The sequence below is a fragment of the Ochotona princeps genome, chromosome 4, assembly GCF_030435755.1.
Source record: "Ochotona princeps isolate mOchPri1 chromosome 4, mOchPri1.hap1, whole genome shotgun sequence".
Classification (NCBI taxonomy): Eukaryota; Metazoa; Chordata; class Mammalia; order Lagomorpha; family Ochotonidae; genus Ochotona; species Ochotona princeps.
This window is the reverse complement of record NC_080835.1, coordinates 2,177,003-2,201,040: the sequence shown is the minus strand read 5'-3', so window position 1 is coordinate 2,201,040 and position 24,038 is coordinate 2,177,003. Positions and strand designations below refer to the sequence as shown.

General features: G+C 63.1%; 1 protein-coding gene across 1 annotated transcript in view; it reads left to right on the top strand.

Moving 5' to 3' along the window:
- Positions 1 to 24,038, top strand: part of SHANK2 (SH3 and multiple ankyrin repeat domains 2) — a 308,953-nt gene that overhangs the window by 25,824 nt on the left and 259,091 nt on the right. Inside the window, exons 2-5 of the mRNA XM_058662689.1 lie at positions 7,503 to 7,722; positions 13,153 to 13,356; positions 16,698 to 16,766; positions 17,404 to 17,512. Coding sequence (XP_058518672.1) covers positions 7,516 to 7,722; positions 13,153 to 13,356; positions 16,698 to 16,766; positions 17,404 to 17,512 — 589 coding nt within the window. The 5' untranslated portion in view covers positions 7,503 to 7,515. The remainder of the gene's footprint in view (positions 1 to 7,502; positions 7,723 to 13,152; positions 13,357 to 16,697; positions 16,767 to 17,403; positions 17,513 to 24,038) is intronic.

The following is a 24,038-nucleotide window of genomic DNA, read 5'->3' as shown; positions in this document are numbered from 1 at the left end:
ACTTACAACTACCTACAAATAAACACACATGTACACGCAGGCCAACATAACCACCCAGCACATACGTGCCTACACTCACACACTCACACACCCCTGTACACACACACCCCTGTACTCACACCCCTGTACACACACACACCTGTACACACACACCTGTACTCACACTCACACACTCACACACACCTGTACTCACACACACACCTGTACTCACACACACACCTGTACACACACACACCTGTACTCACACACTCACACACCCCTGTACACACACACCCCTGTACTCACACACCTGTACACACACACCTGTACTCACACACTCACACACACCTGTACTCACACACACACCTGTACACACACACCCCTGTACACACACACCCCTGTACTCACACACACCTGTACTCACACTCACACCCGTACACACACACTCACACATAACACTGCTCTGCAGGCACCGTGTGCAGATGTACACAGATACACAAACACCCACTCACACACCCTCGTGTCTCCTGCCCTGCTGCTCCCGCGGTGGCGCTGTGCATGGCTGGGCGTGGGCGTGAGCTGACTCCTCGAGACCCCCATGGTCTTCTCCCAGGGCCATTTCTTTCTAGTTTCCTGCGTGTGTGTGTGTCGGGCTGGGGCAGCGCCCCCTCTGCTCCCAGCCCACCGCAGGGCTCTGCTGGGCCTCCCTCCCTGGCTAGCGCAGGTCAGGGGTATGGCCTGAGGCCCCTCCCCTTGTCTGCAGGCTGGAGTGGTGCCAGGCGTGCCATCGCCTGCGGCTGAGGGCTGCAGGAGGCAGAGAGGTGAGTTCAGACTCAGGTGCCAGGCAGGGAGCTTGTGAATCTTGGGTTTGCCCTTTGGTGGCATGGGCAGCCCCTGTCACCTGCTCACTGGGCACCCGCAGCCTGCTGTCCGGCAAGGCTGGTGTGGGAGACTGTTGTAGCTGTGTCCTGAGCCACCTGGTTTAATGCTCAGGTTTTTGCACGCAATTCAGAAGTGCAGTAGCCACAGAGAGATCGCAGACACAGGAATAGTGCCACACCCGCCGGCAGCATGTGGCAGCTCCAGAGAACAACGCTTTAAAAAGCTAGAGGCTTTGAGAGAGTTCCTGCTTTGGTCTCCCACTGGTTACTGCTCTGCCGGAGTGGGGGGCATCCGGGCCCAGGAGCTGTGGGGCCTGCGGAATCCCTGCTGTGCCAGAGTGGGGGGCATCCGGGCCCAGGAGCTGTGGGGCCCGCGGAATCCCTGCTGTGCCAGAGTGGGGGGCATCCGGGCCTAGGGGCTGTGGGGGCCACGGAATCCCTGCTCTGCCGGAGTGGGGAGGGGGTGTAAGGGGCCCACGGAATCCCTGGCTCCGGCCCACCCCGGCAGCTGCAGGTGGCATAGCCATGGCAGGCTCCTTTTGAAGTTGGCCTGCCAGTGGTGTTGGCAACACCCCAGTTCTTTTGGCAGGGGAAATCTCCCCCTCCTGCCAATGTGGGCTGGCTCTGTTGCTTTCTCTCTGTGGTGGGAGTTCCATAAAAACTTGGGGTATCTATTCTTAGCCAGGCTGGCTTGTTTCAGCTTGACTGGTGTGATTGGTCTAACTGGCATGGCTGGCTTGTTTTGGCGTGGCCAGCATGGCCAGCATGGCCAGCATGGTTCAGGTGGATGTCTCTTGCTTGGAAGAAATTGTTCACCTTCTGCAACAATGGGGGCTCATGGATGAATCTGGGGAGGGGGCATGGTTCAGCCTCAGAGGCAGGGGTCCCCGTGGCTTTGCCTGTGGGGATGGTGGGCAGGGCAGGGGAGGCGGGGCTTGCTGGAGAATGCGGAGCTTGGTTGAAGCCCCCTGTTCTCGGAGGCACTGGGCTGTTGCCGGACCCCATGCTGCATTGTTTGGTGCCATCCTCCGCCAGGTGCCTTCACCCCTTGGCACTTTGGGGGTCGATGTGAGGAGGTCTGCTGTTGCAGAAGCTTCCAGAACATCCCTTCAGGCAGCCCTCAGGTGTGTGTTGAGCAGCTGCCTGGAGGGACAAGGCCGCCGTCCTCTGGGCTGCCGAGCCTGGCCATCTGGCCTTGGAATGGCAGGCTCCACCAGTCCCTGAACCCCACTCCTCCTGGATGCCCACAGCCACTCGGGGTCATCTCTCAGGGTCAGGCAGCAAGCCCTGCATTCCTCCCCTGCTGGCATCTGGTTTCACAGGTTCCCGGGAGGCCATGACCATGACCCTTGACCTGCATTTAATGGCAGCATGGTGGCATGGCGTGGGAATGGTGTCTGCTGGCGCCTGGGGAGGAGGGAGGTGGGGAGAGAGAAGGAGCTGGAACAGCGGACAGCCTCCTGATGTCACACCTGTTTTGCTGGATTCTGGAAAGAAGGGGGAAGGTGCCTGGGGGCGGGCTGATGGCAGAACATCAGGTGGCCTGTGCGCAGCCCTCCGCTGTCCCGGCCTGGTTATTCATTTAGTTGCAGCCTCTGCCAGGGGGTGGAGCCGCCAGGGGGTGGAGCCGCCAGGGGGTGGTGCCTCCAGGGGGTGGAGCCTCCAGGGGGTGGTGCTGCCAGGGGGTGGTGCTGCCAGGGGGTGGTGCTGCCAGGGGGTGGAGCCGCCAGGGGGTGGAGCCTCCAGGGGGTGGAGCCGCCAGGGGGTGGAGCTGCCAGGGGGTGGTGCTTAGACCCGCTGCCCCGGGGGCGCGTCTGTGGGGTCTGCATGCTCCAGGACCACCCTGGATAGAACCAGGTCTCTCAGCCTTGCCTCCTCTCCGGCCGCCTCCCTCCCCATCCTGGTTCTCCCGTACAGGGTTTGGTAGCAAATGTGTTTATCTGTGAACATCCCCCCAAAAGCCAGTTGCAGGGGTCACAAGGGACCCTTCCCGGCCTTCTTTTTGCTTTGGTTTGGCCCGGTGTGTGCACCCTCTGCCTCCCAGCCTCTTTTTCCTGCAAACGACACACACCTGCAAATGACCACCCGTGGCCTCCACAGGGGTTGCGCTGGGGCCGTGGCTGAGCCACATGGGTCCCTCGTGTGTGGTCTGCCATGTAAGCCTTTGGTACCAACTCTACGGCTTTTCTGTGTGATTTGGCCCACACCTGAGCTGCCTGGGACATGGAGCCACAGCTTGGCTGGAGCTGGCCTGCTCTGTCGGCTGGTTGGAGGCCACGGTCGGCACCCTCCACTCTGCCACTGTTCTTGTTGACTGTAGGTGTGGGGGGACACTGGCATATGTCCATCAAGCATCCCACACTGCAGTGACCATAAGCAGTGACGTAGACCCAAGGTCTTGCGTGCCTGGGCCTCTCATTCCTGAGGGGGCATGAGTGGCCAGAGACAGGGTCACACGTTTAACGAGGTTCAAGATGTTGGGGTGGGCCCAGTGCAATAGCCTGGTGGCTGGGGTCCTTGCTTTGCATGCACAGGGATTTCTTATGGGCGCTGGTTCAGGTCCCGGCTGTTCCGCTTCCCTTCCAGCTCTCTGCTTGTGGCCTGGAAAAGCAGTGAGGATGGCCTGGGGCCTTGGGGCCCTGCATTGGCATGGGAGACCCAGAGGAGGCTCTTGGCTCCTGGCTTTGGATTGCCTCAGCTCCGGCCACTGTGGCTACTTGGAGAATGAGCCAGAGGGTGGCGGATCTTTCTGTCTCTCATTCTCTCTGTGAGTCTGGGGGCTCCTGCCTGCCCCTGCCGGCGCTGCCTGAGCTGTGAGGGTTGGAGGCAGCCTGGGGGCTCCTGCCTGCCCCTGCCGGCGCTGCCTGAGTCGTCAGTGTCAGATCCTGCTTGTACCAGCTGCCCGCCTCAGACCTTTGCACACCCATTTCAGGACTCAAGCGCCGTTTGGCTGCTGCAGGCCCATGAGGTCAGACAGGTGCCCACCCCTGTGGGAAGAGACGGAGGGGCTTGGGTGTGTCTGGAGCTGACTCCTGGGGGCTACTGCACGCCGGGAGCCCTCGGAGGTTCTGTGGGTGGAGGCAGGGCAGGTCCCTGCATCCTTTCTCTGGCTCTCCTCCCAGGGAGCTGCTGGGCTGGGAGGTGTTGCAGGGGTGGTTGGGTGAGGTAGGGGAGGGCTTTCCTGAGGGGTGCCAGAGCTGCCCTGGTCGTGCCCAGCAGTGCAGAGTGAAGCTCCCTGCCCCTGGAAGTCCCCTCCCCTGCTTGGTTCCCACAACCACCAGTGGTGGACACCACCCTGTCCGTGCCTGTCCATGTGAAAATGTTATACACTCAGTCCTGTGCCTGGAACAGTGACCCAGTCCTTGAACTCAGAGCGCCAAGGTTAACTGGCCCCGAGCCCGCCTGTCAGCCTGCAGCCGTCCATCAAGGCACGGCGTGGAGGCAGAGGGCAGCACCGGCCAGGGGTCAGGATGTGAACCAAAAGGCACGCAGTGGCCATGTGCTTGTGTGTTGTGGCCATTTCTGCTTAAATACCCCCGGCCCAACCCTCCCGCTTTCCCAGGGCCCCTGGGAAACCATGCAGCTGACAGGCGGCCAGCAAAATACTCCTGCCTAGGGACTTGGCAGAAGCCTCCTTGGCCTGTGTGTGAGGTGGGCGACTCCAGCTCCGTGGTCCCCAGCACGTGTGCCCTCGCACGGTGGACGGGTGGGGCTGAGGGCCTGGCCGGCTGTCACCCGAGCTTGGGCCCTCGTGCCAGGTGGGCTTCCTGTCCCTGTCCCTCTTTCCACAGCAGCGTTTGCACCTGAGGCTGATTTTGCGGGAGCCCTTGTTTTACTCTGAAGATGGGATACCATGGTGGTGGTTGGGAGGAGATGGGATGATACTGGCCAGGCACTGAGGCAGTAGCCAAGTGTCCCTCCTGCCCTTGGTGCCCATGGCGGTCGGATCCAGAAAGGAGGTGTTGGTGAGAGAGAGGGAGGGGCTGTGGGGAGAGATGGAGAGATCTTCCATGTCCTTGTGTGTGCCGGCCAAGCGCTGGGGCCTGCTCTGCTGTCTTCCCAGGTGCATTCAGGGCTGGCCCAGGCGGCAGCCAGGAGTGTGGAATTCCATCGGGGTCCTTATGTGTGTGCCGGCCAAGCGCTGGGCCGTGCTCTGCGGTCTCTCCAGGCGCATTTGCAGGGTGCTGGGTCAGAAGTGGAGCAGCTGGGACCTGACCCAGCGCCTGTATGGGATGCCGAGTCACAGATGACAGCTCTATTGGCTAAGCCACAAGGCAGGACCCGAGAAAGGAGGGCTTCTATTTGCTTTCTTTAGATGCTAAGCCCTGTGCGTGCCAGCAGGGTGGGTGCCGTTGAACGGTGCCCATGGGCTGCGTGCTCTTGGTCCTCTGTGGGCCTTCAGAGCAGCTGACAGCGACCACTGCCTGGCGCTGCCCTGAGGCAGGGAGCAGGTGTTGGGCCTGGCATGTCCCCTAGCATCCGAGGTGTCCCTGGGTGCCAGCTGAAGGCACAGCTGCCCACTTCAGCCCTTGGCAATACTGCAGAGTGTCCCATAAGTTATGGCCTGGAGTGTGAGCACTGGCCGTCTGTGGATGAACCCCCAAGCAGCAGCAGGCCTCAGCCCTCCCATGTCCTGCCTGGGAATTCCTGGGCACCCCCAGCTGCCCCAAGCCTCCGACCACGGAAGCAAGGCTGTGGCCGCAGCACCTGCCAAGGCCTGGGGTTGGTGGGGGTGTGCCAGCTGGGTCCAGAGTGAGCTGCGGCACGTGGGGGCCCCAAAGGCTAGTGGCTGCCCTCATGTGCAGGGATGGGGTGGGGGGCTAGTGGATTGTGTGGCTCCTGCCCTGTCAGGCTGCCACAGCCCAGTGCCAGCTCGTGACTGCCAGGTGGGCAGGGTAGCCCAGGGTGGCTGCTTGCTGTGGGTTTCATGGGAACAGTAGAATCCAGATGTTGGTGTGAAAGCTCCCTTGCTAGAGACTGGAGTGACCTGTGGCCCCGGCTTGGTCCATGTGGCAGCTTGAGGTGCTCTTGGTATGTGCCATGTGAGGGGAGGTGCCTGCGGTGCCCGAGGGAAGGAAGGCAGTGGCTGTGCCCGCAGCTTGTCTGCTGCCAGAGGCTTGAGTGTACCCCTGACTGGCATCTTCTGCGGGGCCAGGAGAGTGACAGGAGGCCCTGAGGGTCCCTGCCCCCTGCTGTCAGCCACCCACTCACTGTGGCCCCATGGTGGACGCTCGTCCACTGTCCGTTCTTTGCTCCACCTGAGGGAGGAAGTTGGTTGGGGCTTGCTGCCAGTGCTTGCCTGCATTTGGAAAGCAGTCATGACGAGTTTGGGGTGCTCTTTCCCCAGCCCTGTTCACCTAACAGCTTGGGGAGGTGGTCTGTGTGTGGAGTGCTCGAGCGGCCTCTGTGTGCTGAGGGTAAGCGCTCACCCTGTGTCCCTTCTGCTTCTGCAGGAAATACTGCAAGTGTCTGGCCTTGTGTTTGTGGCCTGGGTGTGGCCCATGTGGCTCTGGCATGGTCTGTGTGGCCTCAGTGGCTCAGGTGGCCTTGGTGTGGCTCATGTGGCCCCACTGTGGTCTGTGTGGCCTCAGTGTGATCCCAGCATGGCTCAGGTGGCCTTGGTGTGGCTCATGTGGCCCCACTGTGGTCTGTGTGGCCTCAGTGTGATCCCAGCATGGCTCAGGTGGCCTTGGTGCGGCTCATGTGGCCCCACTGTGGTCTGTGTGGCCTCAGTGGCTCAGTTGGCCTTGGTGTGGCCCATGTGGTTCTGGCATGGTCTGTGTGGCCTCGGTGGCTCAGGTGGCCTTGGTGTGGCTCATGTGGCCCCACTGTGGTCTGTGTGGCCTCAGTGGCTCAGTTGGCCTTGGTGTGGCCCATGTGGTTCTGGCATGGTCTGTGTGGCCTCAATGGCTCAGGTGGCCTGGGTGCGGCTCATGTGGCCCCACTGTAGTCTGTGTGGCCTCAATGGCTCAGGTGGCCTGGGTTGGCTTGCATGACCCTGACGTAGTCTGCGGATCTTATGTCGAGGTGGGCTCACGGGGTCAGCATGGCACCTTGACTGCAGGTGGCTGGCACCCTGGTTCGAGGCAGCATCAAGCCCCCAGGTGTGGCTGGGCTGGACTCCCAGGTTCTTGCTGATCGTGGCTTCCCGCACTCAGGGCTGCCGGCTTCAGCCTGTTCGTGGCGTTGGTCCTGGAGGTGGTCTCACTTCTGGGGCTGGCCCGTCCTTACCTGCTATTTTTGCACGGTGCCTATCAGCGCTCTGTGTTTGAAGCAGAGGGGGTTATTATGGCCGGAGCTCGTGGCTGAGCTGACCCACGCCTGCCCGTCTTTCTTCCCATCCTGTGACTCTGTCCTCAAAGGGAAGGAGATTTCACAGCCTTTCTTCCCGCCGTGGGAAGTTTCAAGCTGCCCCTGCCCTGTGTGGCAGCCTTTTGAGCGGGTCTTGCCCACTGCTCGTCAGAGCTCTCAGGCCGTGGGGCTGCCTCTGGCTTGGCCTTCCTGCCACCTTCCAGGATCAGTGCGGATCCCACCCCTTCCCGTGCCAGCATCCTCCTCAGCCTCCCTGCTGCCACTGCTCCTGGTTTGTGTGAATTTTCACGTCTCTTCCTCATCTGTCCCCCTCTCCTGCCTGTCATGCAGAGCGGAGACAGCCATGCCGCGCAGCCCGACGTCCAGCGAGGACGAGATGGCCCAGAGCTTTTCGGACGACTCCGGGGGCTCCGAGACGGACAGCTCCAAGGAGGAGACCGTCTATGACTCCATCCGGGCCAGGGCGGAGAAGCCGGGCGGGGCACGCGTCGATGAGAGCCAGGCAAGCACGCTGGTCATCCGTGTGGTCATCCCGGACCTGCAGCAGACGGTGAGCTGGGAGCCCTGCCCTGCGTGCCCCTCCTGCAGCCTTCGGGCAGGCATGCCGCCAGGTGGCCTCGCAAGCCTGGCCAGTCCCTTGCTCTCTCCACATTGTTGCCCCCAGTCCCTGGTCCATGTGGGTCCCAGTGTCCCTTCCAGTCCCCCCGCCGGTCCTTGTGCTGTCCCTGAGCTGTCTCTGGCTCCCACCGCACACAGTGACCCAGCACCTGCTGTGTGCCGAGCAGTGGCAGCTGTGGCCCGTCCTGCCGAGGGAGCGTGGGGAGTGACCACTTTGCTCAGCTGGGCCTCCATCATCCGTCCCATCCATGTGGGGAGTCCTGGGCCAGTCCTGCCCCCTTCCCTGATGTGGAGGTGGGGGTGAAGGCAGGCTATAGGGTGGCTCTTCCTGGATAGCTCTTGGTGTCCTGTGGCCTCTGGAGTGACCCGCAGGTGGCCCTGTGTCTGTTCACACTGCCCTTCCTTGGGTCACTTTCACTCTGGGGTCCCTGTGTGTCAAGGCATAAGCGGCTTCCCTCCTCCACCCCCACCATGGGCCCCCAACTCCTGCAGGACCTACTTAAATTGTGGGTGCGCATGGACCTGGGCCGCCAGAGGGTCCAGGGTGGCCATGCAGCGTTCCACTCCCGAAGGGGAGCCGTGGCCACTACCCTGAGGCCCAGGCCTCAGCCGGAGTCCGGGTTGATCCTTGCCGGGCCCAGAGTTGGGGGACCAGAACCACAGTTCTGTGGTGTTGGGGAGGCTGCCCCCAGTGCCCCTTGCTCTGTGCACACCTGGGTTCTCTGGCACGGTGGAGGGGCCAAGTGGTTGCCTTGGGGCAGCACCGCCGTGGGCCAGGCCCTGGGCAGGGCTGGATGTGGGCACCACCCTCCCTGATGCCCGGAGCTCCCAGTCCAGCAGGTCCCGGGCTCTCTTGGCGTTGCTTGGGGGTGCAGGGAGGGACTGAGACGTGGACCCTGTCCTGGAGCCAGGAGACCCCTCGCTGGAGTCCCCTCCTGGGTGGCCTGATGACCCAGGACGCCAGCGCATGTGCCAGCGTGGGCAGGCAGTGGCTTTCCCGGAGGGACAGGTGGCTGTTGGGTGGCTGTGAGGCCCGCGTCAGCTCAGGCCCTCCCCACGGCTGTCCTGACTGCAGGCTGAGCAGCCAGCCTCACATCAGCTCCTCACAGGCTTCCTGCTGTTTTGTGACGCGCCCTTGAAGGAGTCCTGTGTGAGACGCGAGTGAGTGCCGAGTTTGTATCTCCTTCCCAAGGTGCCTGGTCAGACGTGCAGGCATTGTCAAGTGTGAGGACGCTTGAAGCCGGAAGCGCTCTGGCTCAGGCCCTCTGGGCTGGGGCCTCTGCCTGTGTCCAGCACCCACCGGGCACCTGCGGCGTGACTGTCGCTGTTGCCCCGCCTCCTGTGTGTGCCGTGCAGCCTTGGGAGACACTCGGCTGTATCCAGGGCGAGGGGAGGAAAGCCAGGTGCTGGGAATTCCAGACAGCTCTGTCTCAGCCCTCATCTGGGGGCCCTGCCATCTGTCTGCCCCCTCTCCAGCTTGACCGTCCCTGCCCTGGGGTGCAGGGCAGGCACCTGTTTCCCCAGAGGTGTCCTGCGAACTGGCCCTCCTGTGGAAACGGGCCGCGAGTTCCTGCAGTCCTGCTGGGGAGTGAGCAGAACCTGTGGCTGGATCCCTCTGCCTGGGCCGCTTCTCCTGCGGGGCACAGTTCCCAGGCCTCCCGCCTGCCCCACGCCCCTGAGGGACTGAAGGATGGCCTTCCAGGCTCCCTAGACCAGCAGCAGGCAGTGGGGGGCTCCAGGCCCGTGGAGGTGTCTTCCCAGGTTCTCTTGGGTCTGCTCTTGGGGGGAACTTGTGTCAGCCTTGCGGAGTGGCCTTTTTGAAGCTTGTACTGTTCCAGCATCAACCTTTGCTACCTTGAGCTTCCGGAAGGCGGCTGTAGGATAGCCGTGGAGCAGTTTGCTGTGCAGGCATCCGGTCCCGGAGTGCTGGCTTGGACTCTCCTGCTTCCTGTCCCCTCCCCCCGAGGTGGGATGCCCCCTCAGCCCTCCTGCTGACCAGGGAGTGGCCCGGACCTCTGGTCTCCACCATCACCTGTTAGCTCTCTTGTGAGGCCCCAGTGGCCCTTCTGCCCAAGCCCCCTCCATCGGGGCCGGACCTTGTGGACTCTCGGTCCCTGCCCTGGGCAGGCCTAGTTTTCACCGTCCTGCCGGCCCTCCCGATTCTCTTGGGAGTGTTACAGAGTTGTGGCTTACAGTTCTCCAGGAGCACCTGCTGCTGCCCCACCCATTCCCGGGGAGCCCCTGGCTGGTGCCACCACCATCGCCGTAGGGCTTAGGATCCATGCCTGTTGACGGCTGCACGTTTCAGGTGAATGGGGTTGCTCGAGGCGTGACGTTGGGTCTGGCTTCTTTGAGCTGGTTTTCTGTTCTAAAGGCATGTCACACGGGTTCCGGTGCACGCGTGTGATGCGTGGTGTCCGTGTCTGCGCTCGGGTGTGTCTCGTGTCTAGGCTGAAAGCGCTCAGGCTCCCCGTTTCTCGTTCATGTTTCTCCAGAGAAGTGTCCAGGCCACTGTCCTGTGGTCACCCCCCGCACGCCGCAGGTCCTGGGGAGTGGCAGTGGGGCTTCACGGTCAGGCGGGTTGTCCATGGGCAGTGCCTGTCGGGACCTCCTATGGTGTTGTCACAGGGCCACCTCTCGCCTCCCTGGCAGGTCCATCTGGGTGGAGCCGTTGCCCTGAATGACTGTGGGGGTCTCACTTGATGTGGGTGCCATCCCCCTGGTTCTGTGCCCCTACATGGCTGTGGACAGTACGTCCACTGTGTGGGCCGAATGCACTCACCAACGACATCATCACGGATTGCACATGCTGTTGCCTCCCGAGGCAGCCCTGCACCCATCACTGCCAGTTCCCCTTCCCCTCTCCCTGGCCCTGGTGCCCAGACTCTCCTATGGCTTTACCTGTCCTGAGCATTCCACATCCTTTGTATGTGGGCTGGGTGGCAGGACCCGGCCGTCTGTCACAGGTGGGCGGCGCCCCCCTGTGTACACGGGCCAGAACCCCCTGTGTGCACGGCCAGCGCCCCTCTGTGTGCATGGACCAGAGCCCCTCTGTGTACACGGGCCAGAGCCCCTCTGTGTACACGGGCCACCGCCCCTCTGTGTACACTGGCCAGCACCCCCTGTGTGCACAGCCAGCGCCCCTCTGTGTACACGGGCCAGCACCCCCTGTGTACACGGGCCAGCGCCCCCCCCCTGTGTACACGGGCCAGCACCCCCTGTGTACATGGGCCAGCGCCCCCCCTGTGTACACGGGCCAGCACCCCTCTGTGTGCACGGCCAGCGCCCCTCTGTGTACACGGGCCAGCACCCCCCTCCCCCCCGTGTACATGGGCCAGCACCCCCTGTGTACACGGGCCAGCACCCCCTGTGTACACGGGCCAGCGCCCCCCCGTGTACATGGGCCAGCACCCAGCTCCCGACTCAGTGAGGCAGGGGTGGTGGACTCGCCCCCACCCAGCAGCAAGAGTCATCTTAGAGGACCGGGCAGGGGATGGCCAGGAAGGCTACAGCTCTGCTTTGCATAACCCGCTTGTATTTAGGCAAGGTGACGACCATGGATGTACCCAGAGGACCCCGTGTCCAGCAGTACGTGTCCTCCCATGGGAGTCGTGGGATTGAAGTGTGACTGACATCCGAGTCCTCCCTGTTGCCTCTCGCAGGCTGGGTGTAATGGAGGCAAATCCGTGGTAAATGAAGTGTGTTTCTCTTCTGAGCACACCCCAGTCGTCTGTACTTCTGCGTTGCGTCACTGCACCTGTTAACGTGTGAGACGTGCCATTTGTAACGTGGTGCATTCAGATTTGCCTCTGTGGACAGACGCCCCATCCTTCTTTCCTTCCTTCCACCCACCTGCGTGGCTGCCCGCCTGCATCCCCGTCCCATCTGCCCTCGCACGCCACAGGGACACACAGCTTCTTCGGCCTCTTCCCTGAATGACCGTGACCGAGGTTGCCGTGTGGTCCACTCTGGGAGGAGGCGGGGAACTCCGTGTCCTCTGAGGCTTCCTGAGTTGGTTGTTAAGGTTGGAGGTCACCGCCCCCTCTCCACCCTTCTCTGTCACATCCCGAACATTGGCCCCACTGCCCTTATTTGGGATGTCGCACACTTTACAACCTTAGTCAGGAGACGTGGGAGTTGTCAGGTGTTTAAGACAAACCAGGAGGATGTTCTCGGGCCGCGCTTGGTGCCCCAGACCGAGAGGGCTTGATTGGATTGGCACTTGTTGCCTTGCGTGGCGTGGTGGTCTGAGGGCTGCGTGAGGCTTTATTTCCAAAAGCCACTGGGGCAGAGTGGGTGGAGCCATGGACCTTAGTACAGGCGTCCCAAAAGGGCGCTGGTTCTAGTCCTGGCTGCTCCACTGTGGATCCAGCTCCCTCTGTGGGCCCTGGACAGGAAGAAGGTGCCCTGAGAGGAAGCTCCTGCCTTGGTGATGGAAGATCATTCTCTTTCTCTTGTCTCTTCTTCACTCTGCCTTTATTATTAAAAAAGAGTATATATATATAAATTGTTCAGTTTTGAATGCTGAATCCACAGCCCTGGGAAAGAGGCCCTAACCTGATCCTCCCACTTCTGCTTCCTTGGGGTCACCCTTGCGGGTCACGGTCACCCAGTGTCTCCCTGTCCCGTGGGGAGCCCCGTGGGAGGCTTCCTGTGGTTGTCCGTGGCCGTGTTTGGGTATTGGCCACCTGGGCTTCCGTCTGACATCCTTTGGACAGGCGCGAGTGCAATTGTGTTTGACCTTGATGTTGGCCATTTTTCAACGTGCAAACAGGCAGGTTGAAGGTGAGTTGGGCGCCTGTCAGAGGCCCCTGGTGGGCTGTGTCCCTGAGTGGTCACTGAGGGAGGAAGAAGCGCTCAGCGGGCCAGGCCCTTCTCTGCCACAGTGGCGTGTCCGGAAGCACGTGCCGTCACCCTCATCCCCATTGTTCAGGCGTTCGGACGGGGACCCTGCGGTCGGGTTGCCACAGGCCGGAGCAGCCTCAAACGGGAAGCAGGTGTTTTAGTCCTGGCTGACACATGGCCCTGTGGCCACAGGTTCTCTGAGTCTCCATCCGTGTGACTTGGCTGGCTGTCCACACAGATGTGTCCTGTCACGGGCCCTGGCCTTCAGACTAGCGGAACCCCTTGGGCTGTGTGCTCTGTCATTCCCTGACCCCAAGCCTAGGTTGGAGGCCCTGTTCTCCATGCCTCGACCTTTGTGAGCGGGCATGAGGCTGTGGGTGGTCCCTACCCCTGTAGGACCAGGGTCCTCAGCCCTGGACTGTCTCTGCCCCAGCCGCTGAAGCCCCGCCTGCCGTGTGGGGGAGGGGAGCGGCCTCGGGCGGCCTACCTGGGCAGCTGTCCTTGCCCCTCCTTGCAGAAGTGCATCCGCTTCGACCCGGACGCCACCGTGTGGGTGGCCAAGCAGCGGATCCTGTGCACCTTGACCCAGAGCCTGAAGGACGTGCTCAACTACGGGCTATTCCAGCCGGCCAGCAATGGGCGCCACGGCAAGTTCCTGGATGAGGAGCGGCTCCTGCGCGAGTACCCGCAGCCCACAGGCGCGGGCGTGCCCTCGCTGGAGGTACTTCCCTGTCCCCTCCCTGTGCTGTGCCTGGGAGCCAAATGGCGCCACATGCCCCCCGTGCCATGCTGTGCCTGGGAGCCTGGCATCGCCACACGCCCCCTGTGCCATGCTGTGCTGTGCCTGGGAGCCTGGCATCGCCACACGCCCCCATGCTGTGCTGTGCCTGGGAGCCTGGCATCACCACACGCCCCCCGTGCCGTGCTGTGCCTGGGAGCCTGGCATCCCACACGCCCCCGTGCCGTGCTGTGCTGTGCCTGGGAGCCTGGCATCGCCACACGCCCCCTGTGCCATGCTGTGCTGTGCCTGGGAGCCTGATACGCCACACGCCCCCATGCTGTGCTGTGCCTGGGAGCCTGGCATCACCACACGCCCCCCGTGCCGTGCTGTGCCTGGGAGCCTGGCATCCCACACGCCCCCGTGCCGTGCTGTGCTGTACCTGGGAGCCTGGCATCGCCACACGCCCCCATGCCGTGCTGTGCCTGGGAGCCTGGCATCCCACACGCCCCCCGTGCCGTGCTGTGCCTGGGAGCCTGGCATCCCACACGCCCCCGTGCCATGCTGTGCTGTGCCTGGGAGCCTGGCATCACCACACGCCCCCATGCTGTGCTGTGCCTGGGAGCCTGGCATCACCACACGCCCCCCGTGCCGTGCTGTGCCTGGGAGCCTGGCATCCCACCCGCCCCCGTGCCATGCTGTGCTGTGCCTGGGAGCCTGGCATCACCACACGCCCCCATGCCGTGCTGTGCCTGGGAGCCTGGCATCACCACACGCCCCCCCGTGCCGTGCTGTGCCTGGGAGCCTGGCATCCCACACGCCCCCGTGCCATGCTGTGCTGTGCCTGGGAGCCTGGCATCACCACACGCCCCCCGTGCCATGCTGTGCCTGGGAGCCTGGCATCCCACACGCCCCCGTGCCGTGCTGTGCTGTGCCTGGGAGCCTGGCATCACCACACACCCCCCGTGCCGTGCTGTGCCTGGGAGCCTGGCATCCCACACGCCCCCGTGCCGTGCTGTGCCTGGGAGCCTGGCATCACCACACGCCCCCTGTGCCGTGCTGTGCCTGGGAGCCTGGCATCCCACACGCCCCCATGCCAGACTGTGCCTGGGGTTGTGGTTTTGGGTTTGACTTGAATAGGGGCCGTCCTGTGACTGTCCCCGTGGTGTCACCGACGTGGGAGCACTTCCCAAACCTCGTGGGAAGCGGCATCGAGAGGACGCGTTGGTTTTGAAGCTGTGCTTGGAAGTGGGCGTAGTCTTTGTGCAGCCTTGGTGGTGATCCTGTGGTGTGACAAAGCCACACGTGGTTTCCAAACAGTTTTGCGCCCCAGAGGCCTTTCTGGCAATTCCATTTCTCATGGGGTTTTTGGAGCAGCCTCACCAGGACCTTGGTGTGAACAAGCCACGGGTCTGATCTCAGCTCAGGTCAGCAGGCCGGTCTCGCATGGGCCCGTGGGCACTGCCGGCTTTGCTGGCTGGCCTCCTGACATGGAGCGTGCTGTGTGCCCTGCCAGCCCGCTGCCTGGCTCGCTAGACCCCAGCTCTAGTGGGCTGCGGCTGTCCTGACCGTGGCTGCTCGGAGAGACTGTCAGGTGAGCACAGACCCTAGGGTGCGTGTTGCACGCCTGACCGGCCTCGGGTCCCTGGAGAGATGGTGCCGCACACACCACCCGGGGATCATCGATTTGAGGGGCACAGGGTGAGGGCTGTCAGGGGAGGGGGCACAGGGGGAGACCTGTCCCCGAGGAGTTGGGGTGCACCACCCAGCACATAGGCGTGTTTGTCAACGTTGCTGTCATGGTGTGGTTGTCCTGTGATGACCCGCACACCGCCCGCTGAGCTCCCACCTGCCTTGTGAATCCGGGAACCCAGAGGGGAGTCCACTCCATCTCCTTGGCCAGTGGGAGACATGCAGTGTTTAGATTCCAGCCGTGCCCCCTGGTGATGACCAGAGGGACACTCCGCCTGCCCTCGGGCACCAAGGTGTGGCTGGCACCCCACAGCGGCTGGGGGCCCCTGGAGCTGCTGTGGCCAGTCCCTCACCCTGGGGTCTCCCTCATTGCGTGGCTGGTCACAGGAAGTTCACTGCAGGTTCATGTCCTGTGTAGCAGGTGCTTATCCACGGTGCCGGGCAGGGACGCTGGCCCCACGAGTTTCTGCCAGCCAGGAGAGGCTGTGCTGGCAGTGTGGCAGCTGGCGCACGCTCCAGCAGGCCCCAGGGCTCTCTGGTCTTCTCAGAGGCGGGGGCTGACCCTGCAGTGTGAGCAGAGAACTGAGGCACTCTCACATTCTGCACCTGCAGGGAGGAGGGGGGTCAACACCGCTCATGGGGAACAGGTGTTGGGCTGGGGGAGAGGCTCCAGGTGCCACTGGAAGTTGTGCAGTTCATCTGCTGGCCTCGGTTGGCTCAGCTGTGAAGTGGGTATGCCCTGGGAACCGCAGAAGCTCATCCCTGCAGGCCTGCGGTGTGCCGGGGCTCTCCAGGTGTGCCGCTTGCACCGAGAGCCCTGTCCTCATCCCAAGGGCCTGTTACTGCCCCCGGGAGGCCATGGACCAGGGATGGGGAGGAGTGTCAGGCTGTTCTTGTCATTCACCATTGCCATGGTAACCCTGGGAGATGATCAGGACAAGTGGACCTCCGATGTGTAACCCTGAAGCCTCAGCCTGCTGACTCTGGCGTCGGGGAGTGTGGGTCGTGGCCTGGGGGCTCAGCATGCCCTGCCCACCCTTGTTCACTGCCATGGAGTCCCTGTTGACCCGGGCCACCGTCCTGCCTGGCGCTCCCAGGTGAGGCGTGGCTGGAAGGGCAGCAGGCAGAGCTAGGGTCCTGCGCCCTCGCCTTCCGGCGGCCACGCACCGGGAACTTCAGGCCCTGAAGCCGGTTCCCTCCTGCCAGCGTGTGTCTGAGGCCTCGCCTGCCACGGGCCTTCACTTCACCTGGCGCCGTTTTGTTGGGGAGGGGGCAGCGGTGTGCTGAAAACCATCCCGGGGTGAGCCCCTTCCTCTGCAGCTCTGCACTTGTGTGGGGTCTGATTTTGAGGGGAGGGAGGGAGCCCGCAGGCCACTCAGGGAGGTGGGAGTTACTCTGTTTCTGGGGGACAGAGACAGGAGCGGAGGCCAGGGTGGGACAGCCTCTGGTCCGAACGTGGTGGTCGGCAGGTGCTGTCCACGCCGGCTGGCTGGGTGGCTGAGCCTGCCGCAGTCCGAGTGGGCTGTGCCGCGTGCTCTGCACTCCAGAGACCGGGGGCAGAGAGGCTGTGGACGGTCACGAGGGCGACCAGCAGTGTCCCCGTGGGCGCCACACGGAGCCTGCAGGGTGTGTGTGTCTTTCTGTCTGTGCAGTTTCGGTACAAGAAGCGGGTGTACAAGTCCAGCCTCGACGAGAAGCAGCTGGCCAAGCTCCGGTCCAAGGTACGTGGGGACGTGGCCAGTCCCCTTGTGCCAGAGCTGACCCATGGCGGTGGTTGCTGGGGCAGCAGGACTGGCACATGGTGGTGCTGGGCAGGGTGGAGGACTGGGCTGAGGGCGCAGCTCTGAGAGGCTGGTCTTAGATGCTCCTGGAGCCCGGGAATTCTCGGGTAGCCGTGGACCAGGCACCTGGTGGGGCCAGCTCTGGGGTTCAGGGACGGTGTGCTGCTGGCTCTGGGTGTGAAGATCCACAGCCTTCCCAAGCCCCGGGTCTGCGTGCAGTCATGTCCGGGTTGTTGGACACATGCCTTTTGCAAAGACACCAATGCTGAGTCCAGGAATGAGGACAGTGAGTGCTGAGGGGTTGGGGAAGGCTGAGAGAGACAGCGGCCACCAGGTGACCCCACGCTCGGCAGGCTGAGAGAGACAGCGGCCACCAGGTGACCCCACGCTCGGCAGGCTGAGAGAGATAGCGGCCACCAGGTGACCCCACGCCTAGCCCCGGGGTCCCAGATGCACAATTAGGCTATGTAGTAACCCCCTGGGGCTGGCAGGGCCCCGTTTCCTCCCTATTTCTGGTCAAGGGTGAGTGCAGGTGAGCTTGCCCTTAGCCTATGACAACTTAATTGTCTGTGTTTAGTCGAATCTGAAGAAATTCATGGATCATGTCCAGCACCGATTGGTGGAGAAGATTGCCAAGATGCTTGACCGAGGCCTGGATCCCAACTTCCATGACCTGGAGACGGGAGGTAGGCTCTTGGGAGAGGCAGGGGTGGGGACCTCCCCACACCTCCCCACACCTCCCCACATCTCCCCCCTCCTCCTCACACATCCCCACACCTCCCCCCTCCTCCCCCCTCCTCCCCACACCTCTCCACTACTCCCCACACCTCCCCCATACCTCCCCCCTCCCCCCCCTCCTCCCCACACCTCCCCACACATTCCCACACCTCCCCCATCCTCCCCACACCTCCCCCACACCTCTCCCACACCTCCCCCATCCTCCCCCCTCCTCCCCACACCTCCCCACACATTCCCACACCTCCCCCATCCTCCCCACACCTCCCCACACCTCCCCACACCCCCGTCCTCCCCACACCTCCCCCACACCTCCCCACACCTCCCCCACACCTCCCCACTCCTCCCCACTCCTCCCCACACCTCCCCACACCCACCTCCCCACACCTCCCCACACTTCCCCCACACCTCCCCACTCCTCCCCACTCCTCCCCACACCTCCCACACCTCCCCACACCTCCCCACTCCTCCCCACTCCTCCCACACCTCCCCACACCTCCCCACACTTCCCCCACACCTCCCCACTCCTCCCCACTCCTCCCCACACCTCCCCACACCTCCCCACTCCTCCCCACACCTCCCCACACCTCCCACACCTCCCCACACCTCCCCACTCCTCCACACTCCTCCCACACCTCCCCACACCTCCCCACACTTCCCCCACACCTCCCCACTCCTCCCCACTCCTCCCCACACCTCCCCACACCTCCCCACTCCTCCCCACTCCTCCCCACACCTCCCACACCTCCCCACACCTCCCCACTCCTCCCCACTCCTCCCCACTCCTCCCCACTCCTCCCCACACCTCCACACTCCTCCCCACACCTCCCCACTCCTCCCCACTCCTCCCCACACCTCCACACTCCTCCCCACACCTCCCCCACACCTCCCCACACCTCCCCCACACCTCCCCACACCTCCCCCACACCTCCACACTCCTCCACACTCCTCCACACTCCTCCCCACACCTCCCCACTCCTCCACACTCCTCCCCACTCCTCCCACACCTCCCCCACACCTCCACACTCCTCCCCATACTTCCCCCACACCTCCCCACTCCTCCCCACACCTCCCCACACCTCCCCACACCTCCCCACACCTCCCCCATACCTCCACACTCCTCCCACACTCCTCCCACACCTCCCCCACACCTCCACACTCCTCCACACTCCTCCCCACACCTACCCACTCCTCCACACTCCTCCCCACACCTCCCCCACACCTCCCCACTCCTCCCCACTCCTCCCCACTCCTCCCCACACCTCCCCACTCCTCCACACTCCTCCCCACACCTCCCCACTCCTCCACACTCCTCCCACACTCCTCCCACACCTCCCCACTCCTCCACACTCCTCCCACACTCCTCCCACACCTCCCCCACACCTCCACACTCCTCCACACTCCTCCCCACACCTCCCCACTCCTCCACACTCCTCCCCACACCTCCCCCACACCTCCCCCACACCTCCCCCACTCCTCCCCACTCCTCTCACACTCCTCCCACACCTCCCCCACACCTCCACACTCCTCCCACACTCCTCCCACACTCCTCCCACACCTCCTCCACACCTCCCCACTCCTCCCCACTCCTCCCCACTCCTCCCCACACCTCCTCACTCCTCCCTGGGTGTGGATGCTTCCAGCAGCTGTGCACCTGCTTGGCCTGGTGAGCCTTGGGTGTGTACATGCGCCATCCATCCAGAGCCGCCGCTTTTCCCAGAACCCCCAGCGCCCACAGCAGGCACATGGGGCATCATAACTGGAGAGGCAGCTGAATGATCTGTGTGTGCGGTGCTGTCGTACCAGCCCCAGGCAAGATGCTCTGGGTCTGGGGGCGGCACCCAGCAGGCACGCACTTGCTGAGGCAGCTCATGCCCCTCATTCATCGCTAGACGCCTGGCGGCTGACACCTTGCAGACTTTGACACTGCCCAGGCAAGGCCCACCCCCGCTCTGTCCTGTGCTGTGGGAGCCGGCCTGTGCGGTGTCGGGCAGTGAGTGGCCCCTGCAGGCTTCCCTCCATGGCAGTAGCAGCCCCAGGTTGGGGACCAGAGCTGTCTCAATGTTGCCCTGTGCGGGGGAGAGCAGCCGAGGGGGCCCTGGTGGGCACCAGCTGCCGAGGCCACCTCTGGGTCACAGGTGCCTCGAGTTGCTCAGCATACGCTTCTCTTGTTTGGTGGGAGACCCTGCTGGCCCCCAGTGCTGGACAGGGATGCGGCTGGGGTGCTCAGCCCGCCATTGACCTGGCTGTGCTGTGTGTTGAAGGTTAGCCATGAGTGGTGGGAGGCTGGCAGGCAGGGCGTGGGGTTGGCTGCCAATGGGAGCTAGGACACCTGAGCTGCTCGGGCGTATGCTTGGCAGGGTTGGGGTATAGGTGTTGGAAGATGGTGAGCACACTGGTAGGTGGTGGGTGGGAAGGTCAGGGCTCAGGCTCAGCCGTGGCTGCAGCTCTGGGCGTGGAGGACGCGGCTGAGGTGGACCCATGCAGTGTGTGGACCCCTGGAAGGAAGGAGGGGGAGAAGGAGTGATGTGCAGGACACTCAGAGGGGAGGAGGGCGTGTGACCCCTGACTGGTTCTGCCCCAGGGTGGGACTAGGGTAGGAGGTAGGGCTGGGCTGGGCAGCAAAAGCTATGGGCAGGGTGGGCAGGAGCCTGGCAGGCCCAGCCCTCCTTGCTCCCACGTGAGGGTGTGACTCCACTTGCATGGCATCTGCTGGCTGGTTCCTGGTGCCCGGCTGGGCGGCTTCTGCCAGCCGGGGCCATGGCTGTCAGTGGATCGGTGCAGTCCAGCAGCAGGTGTCTGACTGGCAGTGTGCTGCTCCCTGGCTCTGGGTTGCCCCGAGTGGACATCTCAGGCCTCTGTCCTGGCGCTTCGTGGCTTTTCCAGAAGATTCTGTGGGGCACAGGCTGTGGCCGTGTGACCACCTCCCTTGCCTGACTCCGATGGGCAGTCAAGGCATTGGAGACCCTCCTCTCTCCCCCCTCCCCTCCCCCTCCCCTCCCTCCTCCCCCTCCCCTTCCTCCTGCTCCTCCCACTCTTCCCCCTCCTTCCTGTCACCTGCACATGACATCCTGCCCTCTAGTGGGCAGCAGGGGTACAGGCTGTGACCCGTGACCGCTGGCCCAGTGTCCAGGCCTGGGAGAGCTGCCACTGGGCCTCCTGAGCTGTGGGAGCAGCCTCCCTGGATCCGCACCCCGCCTGCTGTGACCCCTGGGTGAGGTCCCGTCTGTCCAGGGCAGGGCCGCATGTGGAGCTCTGGGCGGTACCCCGTGGGCAGCAGAGCTGGCTCACGCTCTCTCGTCCCTAACGCCGCGTGTCTCCCCATCCTGTAGTTGGGCGCCAGGCTGGCTGCACTCACATGGGGGAGGGTGTCAGGAGCCGAGAGCAGCGCATCCAGGGAGAGCAGTGACTGACAGGCAGGGCTCATGAACTCCCTGGGGAAGGGTCGGTCAGTGGGAGGCGGACGCCCGTGGTGATGCAGGCAGTGTGCGCTGTGCGGAGTGGTGAAGGTCAGGCAGGGAACCAAGGACCCCCCAGGACGTCGCCCCCGCCCCCCGCGCTGTGGCTGGAACCCTGGGCTGAGATGGTGGCGTTGGCAGCCGCAGCCACGTCCTGTCCAGTGCCCCGGGAGGGCCAGCCAGGTGCAGGAGGGAGACAGAGCCTTGCTCTTCCTCGGGCGAAGGCGGCAGAGCGCCTGTGATGCGTCCCTTGCCTGTGTCCACACCGCTCCCAGCTTCCCAGGGGCCCCCGCCCAGCTCCCGCATGGCCCAATTAAGGAGGATTCTGAGCCGTGAGGGGCGCGCTGGGATGCGTGGTCCGTGTCTGGCTGCCACTGTACCGAATTTTCTGGGAAGTGCAGTGCTCAGAATGTGGGGGCCTGTGGGACCTTGTCAGCCTCCAGCTGTCGGGGGGAGTGGAGGTGCCTGGTCTCCTGCGGACCGTCCCCTTGGCCACCACACAGGTGCTTCCGGCTGGGTGGGCGCGGTGCCTAATGGAGGAGCCAGTCACCCCAGACTTGGTTGTGCCGTAAGGGGCGGGAGAAAGGCCTCGAGGGGAGGAGGAATGGCAGTCAGGAGGGGCAGGCAGGGCACCCAGTCCGGAAGTGCAGCCGGGGCTCCCGTGGTGGCAGAGCCGGTGGTGCCACGGCTTGAGATGCCGCCATCCTGTGACTGCTCCATTTCTGACCCAGCCCCTTGCTCGTGTGCTGGCCTGAGGACTTGCACCCTTGGCACCTGTGTGGGAGACTGGGCTGGGCCCCGGCTTTGGCCCGGCCCTGTTCTGGCTTGACAACCACCCGGGGAGTGGACCAGCAGGTGGATGGTCTCTCTCCCTGTCTCCACCCTCTCCCCGTCACTCTTGCCTGTCTGACAACATCTTTCAGGGAAACACCAGGAGAGTGGGGTTCGGTTCCCCCCACCCCTGCGACCCCAGGTGGCCCCGTCGCTGCTCTGCCCTTCAAAGTGGTAGGCCACGCGTTGTCACTGGTAGTTCCTGGTCCCCTAGGGCTCAGCCCTCGGTCTCACGGCCCGTGGGTTTGGACAGGTGCGTGGTGGCCTGTGTCTTCCCTCGCAGCCTTGTACCAAGCGGTCCTTGCTTTATGAGTCCGATGACCTTGGCATTGTTTTTCTGAGTTAGTTATTTTTGCAATAATGTTTTGAATTTACATTAGTCACTAGTCATATAATCTATTTACTTTTTTTTAAAGTTATTTTTTATTGGAAAGGCAGATTTACAGAGAGGAAAGAAAGAGAGGAAGATCTTCCATCCACGAATTCACTCCCCAGGTGGCTGCAACAGATGGAGCTGAGCTGATCTGAAGCCAGGAGCCAGGATCTTCTTCCAGGTCTCCCACACGGGTGCAGGGTCCCAAGGCTTTGGGCCGTCCTCGACTGTTTTCCCAGGCCACAAGCAGGGAGCTGGGTGGGAAGTGGGGCTGCTGGAATATGAACTTGCCCCCATATGGGACACAGGTGCTTGAAGGGGGAGGATGAGACAGTAGAGCCACCATGCTGCGTCCTATGATAAATATAGATATTTTTAGTAGCTTGTTCTGAATATGTGGACTAACTGCTGAGCGTTCTGTTGTCTTCGTTGGCCTGTGTGCCATGTTCATTGCTGCGTAATTACCTGAGCAGTTCTAAGCGTGCCTCGTTGTTGATGTCTGCAACATGCTTAGCCTAGGGCTGGGTGTCTGCGGGAGGACCACCGTGACAGTGTCGAGGGTGGTGGTGGCAGTGGGATGTGTCCACTGTCACCTTGCCCACCGGGCTGCAGCCACGGGGGTCTGGTCCTTCTGTGCTGGTCTCCTGGGCAGGAAGACGCTGTACTGCAGTCAGGCTGCCCCTGTGTCTGTCCCCCCCATTTACTTGTGTGTCGCTGTCCCGTGGTGGTGGTCACGGTGCCCTGGGAACTCTGACCCAGCCCTGTGCCCTCCATGGCTGAGCTGGCTGCTTTGCCCTTTGTTCTTTGTAGACCCTGCGGTCAGGGTCAGCGGGAGCTCATCACGCACAGCGCACGCGTGGTCCAGCACCCGTGCGATTCCCTCCGTACGCTGTGTGCTGCGCTAACCGGCCGTTTGGTTGCCAGCCCCGTGGGAGCTGCCGGCCTTCTCCCAGGGGCGGGGCTCATGCAGTGGTGGGCAGTGGCTGGGCTCTCACGTCACACTCGGGTGCCACCGTGGCGGCCGTCGGCTCGCACTCACCCACCTTCTCCCCCCCAGAGGGTGTCCACACAGAAGACACCTCCTCCTCTCCTGCTCTGTGTTGGAGGCTGTGTTTCTCACCCCTGCCCATCGTGGCTGTCTGAGCACATCCAGCCACTCCCCAAAATGTGGTGCTTCTCCTCCCACGTGTGGTTCAGGTGGAGGAAGACGGGCCCATTTCAGAGGTTAGATGTGTTGAGGTTCCAATATGTTTCAAAAAATTTTTATGTATTTGAATGTCAAAGTCAGAGAGTGAGAGCTGTCTTCTGCCCACTGTAAGAGCCAGCTTGGGCCAGGGAGAGGCCAGGAGCCAGGAACCTCCTCCAGGTCTCCCACATGGGTGCAGGGGCCCAAGCCTTGGGCTGTGCTCACTGCTGTTGCAGGTGTGTTAGCAGAGAATTGGGTTGTAGATGCTCACAGGGGCTGCTGCAGCAGTTCAGCTTAAACACCAGAATGCTAGCTCCTCCCGAGTTTTTAAAAGCAAAGACACACCAGCAGGTAGCCACAGAGGGAATCCACGGAACCAGCAGGCAGCCACGGAGGGCAGCCACGGAGGTCAGCCACGGAACCAGCAGGCAGCCACAGAGGGCAGCCACGGAACCAACAGGCAGCCACGGAGGGCAGCCACGGAACCAACAGGCAGCCACAGAGGGCAGCTACAGAATCAGCAGGCAGCCACGGAGGAATAGTTGGAGTTCGGGTGCCAGTTCCTGTGTGGCTGCGAGTGGCTCAGGGGGTGGCTGCAACATTCGTGCATGTGGTCCAAGTGGCAGAAC